At 56.5% G+C, this 12,031-nt stretch overlaps 1 protein-coding gene across 1 annotated transcript; it reads left to right on the top strand.

Moving 5' to 3' along the window:
- The first annotated feature begins 3,250 nt into the window (after nucleotides 1-3,250).
- KIAA2013 (KIAA2013 ortholog) lies at nucleotides 3,251-9,415 on the top strand. Its single transcript, XM_032863427.1, has 3 exons — nucleotides 3,251-4,391; nucleotides 6,321-7,174; nucleotides 8,736-9,415. The coding sequence occupies exons 1-3, from the start codon at nucleotides 3,359-3,361 to the stop codon at nucleotides 8,751-8,753; spliced, it is 1,905 nt and encodes a 634-aa protein (XP_032719318.1). The 5' UTR covers nucleotides 3,251-3,358; the 3' UTR covers nucleotides 8,754-9,415.
- The last annotated feature ends 2,616 nt before the right edge of the window (nucleotides 9,416-12,031 follow it).

Raw genomic sequence — 12,031 nt, 5'->3', positions numbered from 1 at the left:
GCAGTATTGCCCCTATCTGTGAAATAAGGAAACTGAGGTCCAGAGAGGCGAACCAACCTGCTCGACATCACACAGTTGATGCGGGACACGGTAAGGGAGGCAGCTTTAGAACCCGCTTGAGCTCCCCATTTGCTGGGATCCAAGGAGAACCTCTATGGTCAGGTCCTGTGGACAGAAAAAATCCCTGGGCTGTGGGGTTCCTGTGGTCGTGCCCAGAGTCAGTGTAACTCAGGAGAGGCAATCAATCCAGGAGGCTGCTGGCTTTCCCTGGAGAAAGGACTCACCGTGGCAAAGCCTGCCCTCCATTCCTTTCGTATCTTTTTTCTGTTCCTTTTGCCAGATTTCTGGAACTTGAACCTGGTCCAAACTTCATCCAGAACGAGAGTTTGTCTCTTTAACCAGAGGTGGCTGCTGCCCAGATGTTACTGCTGGTACGTGCTGCACGTGTTGTGAACCGTTAAAGGCGCAGGACTCTGGTTTCCCAGGGAAGGTGCAGAGAGGACTGCTGGCCCGGAAGCCAGTTGTCTGGTGCCAAGCGGTGGCGGTGGTTTTCTCACTCTCCTTCTTTTATTCATTTCCTTTGCTGAGCCTGAGCCAGGGAAGGGTGCTGGCCTCTGCCACACCCTGCTGCCAGTAGGCCCTCAGCCTCCTCCTCCCTGTTCACATCCGTCAGCCAGACCCACTGGCACTTAGCCCCTTTAATAGCAATAAGGATGGGATTTCCAAGCTGCTCACTATTAAGTGAAAATAGGGAGATACATGTGTATATTATATGCTACAATTTCTGTGAGTGGAAATTAATGACGATTGCTTCTAGGGAGAGGAACAGAATAACTGGGGTTGGGAGAGGGGAAGACGTCACCCTTCCCCTCCTTAGCGCTTTTAATAGGTAAAAATGGTGAATGGATATTTTCAGCCAGGCAGTATGCTAACTGTATCACATGCCCCTGTCCCTGAAGTCTGAGAGCAATCTTACTCTGTTTTATAATCCCCACTTTATGGATGGAGAAACTGAGGCCCAGGGAAGTCAGCTGACCTGCTAGCAAGGGGTAAGGCCAAGATTCAAAACCCAGAAAGCCTGATGCCAGGGTCCTCCATACTCTTGGTCCCTGGCTTTGTTGTGGTTCTTTTTTTTTTTTAACCCTTTTTTTTTTTTAAAGATTTTATTTAGTTATTTGACAGAGAGAGAATACAAGTAGGCAGAACGGCAGGCAGAGGGAGAGGGAGAAGCAGGCTCTCCATGGAGCGGGGAGCCGGATACGGGAATCGATCCCAGGACTCTGGGATCATGACCCGAGCCGAAGGCAGCCTCTTAACTGACTGAGCCACCCATGAGCCCTTTGTTGTGGTTCTGTTGTTGACTCTGGGCAGTGATTCCCTCCTGGGGTGGAAGGTAGGGTGGCAAGGGAGTGAAGAGCACATAATGACGCTTCCTTTCGACCCAGGAACCTATTTCTAGGAATTGCTCCCCCTGGAACATTCACGTAAGTAGGCCAAGGTGTATGTCTATTACACAGTTGATTGTAAGAGCGAATGTAATTATGTAGGTTGACATTTACTGAACATTCACTGTGTGTCATGCACCTTGCATTCCTAGCCTGCACGAACTTATTTATTCCTCAAAAACACGAGAGGCACATTCTCTCGTCATCCCCATTTCATAGTTAGAATCAAGCCTGGTCCCTTGTTCTCATCACACTGTGCCACCCAAGGACTTCTGCCTTCCCAAGGGGGCGTTGGATGGAGCCTGTCTTTCTAATGGTAGGTCATTTATCCCTGCACCTCCGTGAACATATTCTGTAGGGTTTGTGAACCAGGTGGGAATTAAGAAGTTTATAGGGGTGTCTGGATGGCTCTGTGGTAACAGTGTGTGACTCTTGATGTCGGGCTAGTGAGTTTATGCCCCACATTGGGTATAGAGATTACTAAAAAAAAATAAACTATTAAAAAATTGTGTTTATGGGGGCGCCTGGGTGGCTCAGTGGGTTAAGCCTTTGCCTTCGGCTCAGGTCATGATCCCAGGGTCCTGGGATCGAGCCCCGCATCGGGATCTCTGCTCCTTGGGGAGCCTGCTTCCTCCTCTCTCTCTCTCTGGCCTGCCTCTCTGCCTACTTGTGATCTCTCTGTCAAATAAATAAATAAAATCTTTAAAAAAAATTGTGTTTATGCTTTGATAATAACCTTGGGGGAAAAAAAAAAAGATCACCTGGACAGGTACCTTCTCAAAGGACGCTGGCAGTCCAACTCGGTAAACGAATCAGTGTCTGCTTACAGCCCACAGGAAGCCACCTCAAATGACTGTTTAATTTTCAACAACTGAAAAGCACTGTCTGGTTTTGGAATGTCCTGAATCCAAAGCGGAAACAATTGCTCCATTGTCCGCCCCTGTGCTCGTATTGAATTTTTTCCCCAGAAACAAAACAAAATTTCTCTTTTTCACCAATGATTCACAATTTAAAAGCATTTTCAAATAATGAGACTTTAGTGTCTCATGTCATTTCATGATTTAAAACTCAGGGTGACATCAAAAAGACGACTTGGTGTGGTAGAGAAATGGACAGTCCTGGGCAGGATTTGTGTGTCTATATGCTGAACATGCAGCCAGACAGGTCTGGAAGAGTTGTCAACAAAATATCTCCTAAAAAGTCTAGTTTACAATTGTTACTTTCCTCTTTCTTTCTTTCTTTCTTTCTTTCTTTCTTCTTTCTTTCTTTTCTTTCTTTCCTTTTTCTTTTCTTTCTTTCTTTCTTTCTTTCTTTCTTTCTTTCCAACCTTGCTTCGTTCGTCCGTTCCTTCCTTCCTTTCCTCCTTTCTTCTCTATATTTTTTGCAGGGAGGATCGTCATTTTTACAGAAAAGTCTCCTTTTTATTTTTTTTTACTCTTAGGGCTGTTGAATCCATCAGTAGCAAACTGGGCCCAACACGTGTTCAGTTTGGCTGGCTCAGTACTTTTTTTTTCTGCAAGTGAGTTGGATGCTTCCAATCCCCACCCCAGACCCCAGCCCTCTCTGGGACTGCGCTTTATCTGTCCGAGATACTACCGTCCCGCCCGGGTGGCTCCCGCCGCGTCCAGGCCGTGGGTCCGCCCCCTTCCCTCTGGCCCGCCCCTGCCTCTTCCCTCCGCCCCCTCCTTTCCTGCGTGTCGCAAAACACCCGGCGGCGCTTGACGGCCGGCGTTGTTTGACGGCCGGGGGAAACAGAGAAGGAGGAGGAAGCGGCGGTGTCTGCTGCTGCGGCGGCTACGGCAGGGGCAGGGGTGGGCTCCGCGGTCCGGGCCTGGGAGTGAGGCGCGGGCGGCCGGGCGGGTGGGCTGGGCGGCGGGCCCGGCGGCCGCCCCCGCGCCGCGCCTGGCGGCCCGATGTGGCTGCAGCAGCGGCTTAAGGGGCTGCCGGGACTCCTGTCGAGCAGCTGGGCCCGCCGCCTACTCTGCCTGCTCGGCCTCCTGCTGCTGCTTCTGTGGTTCGCCGGCTCCGGGGCGCGGCGGGCCGCGGGCGGCCTGCACCTACTGCCCTGGTCCCGCGGCGAGTCGGGCGCCGCTGAGCCCTCTGCCTGCCTGGAGGCGGCCACCCGCTCCTGGCGCGGCCTGCGGGAGCGCGGCGAGGCTGTTCCGCTGGGCCCTGGAGTGCCGGCCCTGGTGGCCAACGGCTTCCTGGCACTGGACGTGGGCGCCAACCGGCTGTGGGTGACTCCTGGAGAACGAGAGCCCGCCGTGGCGCCGGACTTCGTGCCCTTCGTGCAGCTGCGCCCGCTCAGTGCGCTCTCCGAAGCGGGAGAGTCAGTGCTGCTGCTACGTGAAGGGCTGCTGCGCAGAGTGCGTTGCCTGCAGCTTGGGACCTCGGGTCCTGGCCCTGCGGCCGCCGCCCCCGGGCCCGCCTCGGCCTCCGGCCTGGTCACAGGATCAGGCCGCGACTGCGTGCTTCTGCAAGAGGACTTTCTGGCGCACCGGGGCCGACCCCACGTCTATCTGCAGCGCATCCAGCTCAACAATCCCACGGAGCGGGTGGCCGCGCTGCAGACTGTGGGGCCCACTGCCGGCCCGGTCCCCAGAGCCTTCACCAGTACCCTGGAGAAGGTGGGAGATCATCAGTTCCTCCTCTACTCAGGCCGGTCCCCGCCTTTTCCCACGGGGCTGGTGCACCTGGTGGTGGTGGCGGCCAAGAAGCTAGTGAACCGGCTCCAAGTGGCTCCCAAGACACAGCTGGACGAGACAGTGTTGTGGGTGGTGCATGTTTCAGGCCCCATTAGCCCCCAGGTGCTCAAAAGCAAAGCATCCAAGGAGCTCAAGGTGCTCCAGGATTTGGCCCGAAAGGAAATGCTGGAGCTCTTGGAGATGCCCGCGGCTGAGCTCCTTCAGGACCACCAGCACCTCTGGGCTCAGCTCTTCAGCCCAGGTGAGGCCTGGCCAGTTCCTGGCCCACAGTCCACACCTTACACCAGGGAGTACACGGGCCACCGTGGAGATACTCCGCTAAAGTGTACGAAGGGGACACTGAAGGGGAGTAATGGGGTGGTCTAATGTGAGATTCTAATGAAAGAATGAGCGTGAAAGACAGGTCTTACTGTTCCTTGTTCTTGTAGATGAGCACTGATACGGAGAATGGATGTGGGGGTCAGTTTTTAAAGGATAAATCAACAGGCAGAGAGAGGCCTGGCTGTCCCCAGATTCTCTCCTCAGTTTCCCACAGTCTGGCTGGTGACAGCATGGGCTTTTTTCTTTGTTTTTAAGTGAACTCTGTGCCTAATGTGGGGCTTGAACTCACATGTGATCAAGAGTCACATGCCCCAGGCGCCCCCAAGGCAGGACTCCCACTCGGCTGGAGTGTGCCTTGGCCAGAGTGGCTGCACCTTTCCACTGGGAGGGAATGGAACGTATTCTCCAGCAGGTTGGAATGGGCAGGTCAAATGAGAACTTCTTTCCCTCGTTGACTGTTTCAGTAAAGGAAATCCTATTCTAGATGAGAGAGATGTTGGTTACCAGGGTGCTTGTTGTCTCCATTCTTACGCTTACTTGCTCAACGCGTGTTTAATCCACTCAGCAAGAATTGATTGGATCTTGCCAGGGACTGTTCTCCCCATGTGAGGGGTATAGAAGTGAATTAGAACAAAGTTCCTGTTCTCCTAGTGCTTGCTCAGATTCTGGATGGGAGGAAGATGATACTAGAAAAGTGAAAATCTGAATGAGTAAGGAAGGGAAATTTTCGGAATAAAAAGTTCGGTAAAGTTAAAAGTACACGGAGGGTGACGGGGTGAGGGGAAGAGTGGGGTTAGCTCCAGTTGCCGGGGACACCAAGGAGGAAGCACTTAGCTCAGACTTGAATAGCAAGAAAGCAGCCGAGTGATGATGTGGAGGGAGCCAGCAGGTCAGAGGCCCTCGGGCAGGAGCAGGTGTGGTTGAGGCCAGTGCGGCCGGCAGGTTGCAGGCGAGAGGCCAGCGTGGCCGGCAGGTTGCAGGCGAGGGAAGGGATCGCCAGATCTGAAGGGCCTTGTAGACCTTGGTGAGGATGGTGAATTTGATTCCGTGTGGGATGGAAAACAAGCAGAGACACCCCCCAGCTGTACATTTTTAAAGCTCCCTCTGGCTGCTCTGTGCAGAGTGCAACTGTAAGGGGATGAAAGTGGGACACGGAGACCCCACATGAAGATTTTGCAGGAGCCCAGGTAGAAGAGGAGGGTGGCTGGGACCAGAGCTGTGGCCGCTCTGTGGAGACAGAAGTGGATGGCTTCTGATAACTTTTGGAGGTGGTGCCAGCAGGACTTTGCATGGACTGGGTGTGGGGCGTGAGAATTTGAGAGTGACTCCTAAATTTGTGGAGAAGGCTTGAGCAAGTGTCCAGAGATAGTCTGGCGGAGGATTGCCTTGGGGCTAGAAGAGTTCAGACCATGTCGGGTTCAAAATGTCTGTCAGGCATCCGGATGGAGACACCCAAAGGGCAGCTAGCTGTTTGAGTCTAGAATTCATACAGATTTGGGAGATCGGGTGTTCGGATGTTACTTAAAGCTACAGGGCTGGAGAATGAGATGTTAGCAAGGAGCAGGCGCTGATGACTGTGTTCTGGAGGCAGAGGGCTTGACTTTGGCCACGTCCTGGCCCCATCTGTGTTCTTCTGGGCGGTGGCAGGAGGCTCCACTTTGAACAGGATTTTAGTTTTCGGGCCTACAGGGTCTAACTGAATGACTTTGTCTCCTCCTCGGGGGAGACCGGAGCTGCCATGTGCCTCCTGGAGGCCAGAGCTTCCTTCTCTTGCTGCTCTTCACATCATGACCTTGGCCTCCCGGCCACACCATTCCTCCTTAACCGTGCACCCTCTGTGGCATTACAGGTGTGGAAATGAAGAAGATCACGGACGCCCACACCCCGTCGGGCCTGACTGTGAACCTGACGCTGTACTACATGCTCTCCTGCTCCCCGGCCCCCCTGCTCAGCCCCGGCCTGAGCCACCGGGAGCGCGACCAGATGGAGTCGACGCTCAACTATGAAGACCACTGCTTCAGCGGCCACGCCACCATGCACGCCGAGAACCTGTGGCCGGGCCACCTGGCCTCCGTCCCGCAGATCCTGCAGCTGTCCGACCTGTGGAGGCTGACCTTGCAGAAGCGCGGCTGCAAGGGGCTGGTGCGGGTCGGCGCCCCCGGCATCCTGCAGGGCATGGTGCTCAGCTTCGGGGGCCTCCAGTTCACCGAGAACCACCTGCAGTTCCAGGCCGACCCCGACGTGCTGCACAACAGCTACGCCCTGCACGGCATCCGCTACAAGAACGACCACATCGACCTGGCCGTGCTCGCGGACCCCGAGGGCAAGCCGTACCTGCACGTGTCCGTGGAGTCGCGCGGCCAGCCCGTCAAGGTCTACGCGTGCGAGGCGGGCTGCCTGGAGGAGCCCGTGGAGCTGACCTCGGCGCCGCAGGGCCACATCTTCCCGGTCATGGTGACGCAGCCCATCACGCCGCTGCTGTACATCTCCACCGACCTCACGCACCTGCAGGACCTGCGCCACACGCTGCACCTCAAGGCCATCTTGGCCCACGATGAGCACATGGCCCAGCAGGACCCCGGGCTGCCCTTCCTCTTCTGGTTCAGCGTGGCCTCCCTCATCACCCTCTTCCACCTCTTCCTCTTCAAGCTCATCTACAACGAGTACTGTGGGCCTGGGGCCAAGCCCCTCTTCAGGAGTAAGGTATAAAGCCCCTGTGTCCTCAGAGCCCGGGGCCCTGGCCTTGTGTTCTGTCCGGAGGCCAGCACAGGGGAGGGCCCGGGCCATACTAGGTCTCCTCCTTTTTTTCTTTTTGAAGATTTTATTTGTTTACTTGAGATAGCGCAAGAGTGAGAGAGAGAGAGCGCGAGCGCACAAGCAGGGGGAGCAGCAGGCAGAGGGAGAAGCAGGCTCTCTGCTGAGCAGGGAGCCTGACGCGGGGCTCAATCCCAGGACTCCAGGATTGTGACCTGAACCGAAGGCAGACGCTTAGCCAACTGAGCCATTCAGGTGCCCCTGGGGTTCCCTTCTAAGCCGGTACCTTCCACCCGCAACACAGAGAGGAGTATGTTTAGAGAGGATGTCAGAAAGTGACTTCTACTGGAGACCCTAGGAAGGACAGTGGTGGGTAGCTGTCTGCTGGCCTCCCAGGGACAGTCCCTTCCCGGCCCCAGTAAATCGCAGCATTTACGAATTGCAACAAGCCCCTACGTTGACCCACGCCTCCATGTAAGCTGCAGTGGGGGAGCCCTATCTTCACCCCGAGGGCCCCGTTCACTGCCCTCGCTGTGCCTCAGCTAAGGGGGTCATCTTGTCAGTGCGGGGCACGATCCTTCCCCACCCTGTTTCCTGAAACATCTTTGCCCCCAGGAAGCCGTGACTTTGAGCTCGGCCGCTGTGGGACTGTCCGCTGAAATGTGTTTTGGGGATCAGGCACAGCCTCGGGGAGGCCGCCTCGTCTGCCCTGCCAGCCAGCCCTCTGTGCTGTCTCGCTGCCAGGATTTCCCGGGAGAGGGAACAGAAGGGTGTCCATTCTTAGCAGTCACAGGAGAAAGTCCCTCAGAGGGAGCTGGGCTTTCCTCCCTTTCTTTCCCCTCTTGTCAGACTGGTGAGTGGAGAGATACACGAGCTCTCGATCTGTGCTCTCAGTGGTTAAGGAGCCTGCGCCAGCTCGGGAGAAATGCCTCATTACCTCTACAGAGGGCTCCGTGCCTTCTGGTTTCTCGTTTCTGGCCCGAGGCCAGGCTGAGAAGCAGCAGAGGTCAGCCCGAGGAGTGGGGGAAGGGGGGGCGGCAGGTCTGAGCTCTGAGCCTGAAGAACACACGGAAAGTCACATGAAAAATCTTTCCGAGCCGGGTGAGAACAGGGGCTGACAGCCTCTGAGGGAGGCAGGCTGCTTTCCGCTGCTGCTTGGTGGGCCTCTGGCTACACCCATCCGCCTTCGGTTCCCCACCTGATCCAGGATGGGGGCAAGCCAAACCCCTAATTTGGGGGTGCTACCCGCCCGGCCCTCCGTTTCCTCCGGCACCAGCTGGGCCACGGCAGACCAGAGCCCGGCGAACACCGCACCGGCCCGCGGAGGTGTCCAGGCCATGGACTCTACGGTGGCTGTGGCACGTCCCTGGGCCAGGAGTGGCTGCAGAGCCCGATCGGAGCCTGGGCGGGGGGCCACCAGGGTCGTCTCCGTCCTCTGCTCCCCCTGGTAATCGTGTAGCCTCCCCAGGTTGGTGGTGAAGAGTAACAACCTGTTTTGCTCATTGAACAGGAGGACCCCAGTGTCTGAGCGCGCCGACAGCCCCGCTTTCAGCCCCGTCTGCACCAGACGCCCAGCACTGACAGTCCTGCTGCGCCAACAGGGAGCCTTTGAGAGCACCCACCCTTTTGTGCCTTGTTGGGGACACCGGTGACGCAGAGCGCGTGTGGATGTTCAGGAGTCGGCCTCGGGGAGCGGGAGGGGAGGCCCAGTGGACTTTTTGTAAGCTTTCGACTCAATAAAATGAACCTAGATGGAAAATACTTGAAATTGAACTCACTCCTTCTGCTTCCCCACCCCCTTTCTTCTGTCCCAGGACATAGACCCCCTTTTGAAAAGACGTGTCTAGGAAAAATTGTGTTCTCTTCCTAATTTAATGTGTTCTTTCTTGACTGAATTTTTAATTTATTGTTGTTGAGATCTGGCGGGGTGGCTTTGGCGTCCACTTGAGACAGTGAGTGGCGGAGGTGACCTGTGACCCACGCCACCCCACCCGGCCTGTGCGGAGGGCGGGTCCCGGCTCACCCTGGGTTTGCACATTGTCTCTCATCATGAGCCTGTGGAGATCTGTGCTTTTGTACTTCTGGGCTTTACGGGAGGTGTTTAACTTTCTAGTGATCGATGATTGTTGGCTTTTCAAATACCAAAGCTTCTTTTTTGTTCTGTTTTTAAATAAATCTCTTTCAAACTTCCATGACCGGTTTGTGTGTGGTTGAAACCCTGAGCCGTGGGGTCTTCCTCCATCACCAGGCTTTTGGGGTGGTGTCCGAGGCAGAAGGGCCAGCCACCTGGCCCTGACCCAATGACAGATTGTTTCCCTGTGTCTAACTCTCTTCAGGAGGTGGGAGGCTGCCTCCTTGCTGTTCGTCCCCGGGGCGGGGGTGGGGGGCTCAGGACCTAGGCCATGTTCCCCATGTCACAGGTGCCACAGCCCGACTCACCCTGGAAGGCTGGTCTCCTTGTCACCAGCTGAATGTTGTCACTCACAACTGCAGGCCGGGAGAGAGAACAAACAGGCATCTCCAGCTCCACCAGGAGTCGCCCTGGCCCCACGTGCCTCCCCATTCCACACTGGACAGTGGTGCCCTCCTCGTCCCCCCATGAGTCATTGGTGGGCCTGCCTGTTTAGGGGAGCAGGAAACTAGTGGGGCACCATCGGGTGTGTGGCTTAGGGTGTGGCATGCCCGGCAGTGGTCCCGTGAAGCTGGAAGACGCCGGACAAGAGTCCCCACACCCCCCTCCGCTCTTTAGCTTGGAACCCGGCCTGCTGGAGGTGAAGAGAACCGCACGTACCCGTGGCCGAGAAATTCAGCCTGAACGCCTGGAGTCTCAGTAAACGACTTGTGAGGGACGGCATCGGGCGCTCCCCGCATGCTGGGGACTGTCCACGGCAGGCCTCCCCCAGAGGAGGTAAGGATGGGGGTTTGAGAGCAGAGGAAGCCACTTGGGGTGTGGAGGCCGCCAGGCCATCTAGGCCGGGGGTGCCAGGCTGCAGTGTGGCTCCTTCCCCCACACCCCCACCTCTGGGGGCTTCCTCCCCCGAGCAACCTCGCTCCCCTTGGCCATGGCACCAGCAGCCCATCCCAGGAGCCCCAAGAATGACAGGTGTGTGCCGGGAGCAGGGGCCACCCCGCACAGGGAAGGAATGTAGGCAGCCTCGGCCTAGCGGGTCGCCCTGCGCTGTCCAGTAACGCCTCTCGGAGGGATGTGCAGAGGCTTTGAGTAAACCTGCCCTACCCCGGGGGCCCCTGCGGGTGTGCAAGCCCCTCGGGAGCTTCCCAGGTATCCTCTGAACCTGGTCCCTGTTCCCAGAGGGCAGGAGGGACCGAAGACGAGGCAGGCCACTGCAGGTGGGTGGGTGGCAGGTGGAATAAGAAGGAAACTTGGGGCGCCCGGGTGGCTCCGTCCGTTAAGGATCTGTCTTCACTCAGGTCATGATCCCAGGGTCCTGGGATCGAGCCCTGCTTCTCGGGCTCCCTGCTCAGCGGGGTGTCTGCTTCCCCCTCCACCTGCCACTCCCCCAGCTTGTGTGCTCGCTCTCACAAATAAATAAAATTTAAAAATCTTAAAAAAAAAAGAAACTTACCTGTGAGGATTTTGGGGGCACTGTCAAATAAGTGGGTCCCCACACCAGCCCACCTACACGTTAAAACTTCTCCAGAGGCCTCACCTGGCCTCAGACACGAGCTCCGTCACCATCACGGGGCCCTTGGAGCAGCTTCTGGGAGCAGGAAAGGCGCTCAGATCCCACCTCCAGGGACGGGGAGGGGTAAGGAGCCTCTGAGGTCACTGGTGGTCACATCCTCTCCTCAAGCACCCCCAGCCCCCTCTCCCCTCCTCTCAGCCCACTTTCTTCTGTCAGCTGCAGCTCTGAACAGATGTGGGTACCTGACCTTGACCTCAAGTAGCTTCCCTCTTCCCTTCAGGAAACTGCTCCCGTGGGTGTGTGCGGGGCCTCCACACAGGCAAAGGCTAACATTTCTCTGGGAGCCCTTCACCCAGGGGAGACAGACCTAAGGGGGACAAACGCTTCTCTCTGTCCCTGGGTGGAACGTTCTGGGACGTGTGCTGTGCAGCAGTTCCTCAGACTGGCCCAGCAGGGGGCTGGCCCCACTGCTCACGGGGTGGGGAACTCCATAACTACCCTTGACTGGCTTTCCCTCTGTTCGTTTTACCCTGCCTCAGTCTCCCGCTCCTGGCCCCTGGGGCCTCATTCCAAATCAGCTATCCACACCCGAGCTCCTGCCTCAGACTAGGACACTAACCATGAGGCCCGCAGCTCCTGGGGGACGGTTTTTCCAAAGGGAGTTGGACTCTCCCAAAGGCATTGGTATGGGCTGAAAATGTCCTCCAGATTCACATGTTGAAATGCTAACCCCATAATGTAGTGGTGTTCGGACGGGGCCCTGTGGGAGGTGACTAGCTCATGAGGGTGGGAGCCTCCTGAATGGGATTAGTGCCCTAATCAGAGGGATCCCAGCGAGCACCCTCGTCCTCTCCCCTGTAACTCAGACGGGGTGCTCACCAGAACCCATGTGCTGGCTCCCTATCTCAGGCTTCCAGCACCCAGAACTGTGGGAAATACCTTCCTGTTTTTCCTAAGCCCTAGTCCCTGGCCCCCTCTTATCGGAGCCCAAACTCTGATGTGTTCAGTCATATTCCTGCAGCGGAGCAGTGGAACTTTCCGGAGGTGAAAACAAAGCAAGGAACAGAGATTCCCAGGATCTTGGGTGGAGAAGAAACCTTGTAGCTCTTCCTGTTCAGGAGTCTGTAACCAGGCTACACGAGATCCATGGACCCCAGAATGG

This window comes from Lontra canadensis, unplaced genomic scaffold, assembly GCF_010015895.1.
Source record: "Lontra canadensis isolate GAN:19392208 unplaced genomic scaffold, GSC_riverotter_1.0 scaffold25, whole genome shotgun sequence".
Taxonomy (NCBI): domain Eukaryota; kingdom Metazoa; phylum Chordata; class Mammalia; order Carnivora; family Mustelidae; genus Lontra; species Lontra canadensis.
The sequence above is the reverse complement of the archived record's forward strand: the minus strand, read 5'-3'. Positions and strand labels throughout refer to the sequence as shown.

Coding starts and splice junctions, on each gene's coding strand:
- KIAA2013 (XM_032863427.1), top strand. CDS start 3,359: ATGTGGCTGCAGCAGCGGCTTAAGGGGCTGCCGGGACTCCTGTCGAGC. Junction 4,392..6,320: donor GGCTCAGCTCTTCAGCCCAG/GTGAGGCCTGGC, acceptor GTGGCATTACAG/GTGTGGAAATGAAGAAGATC.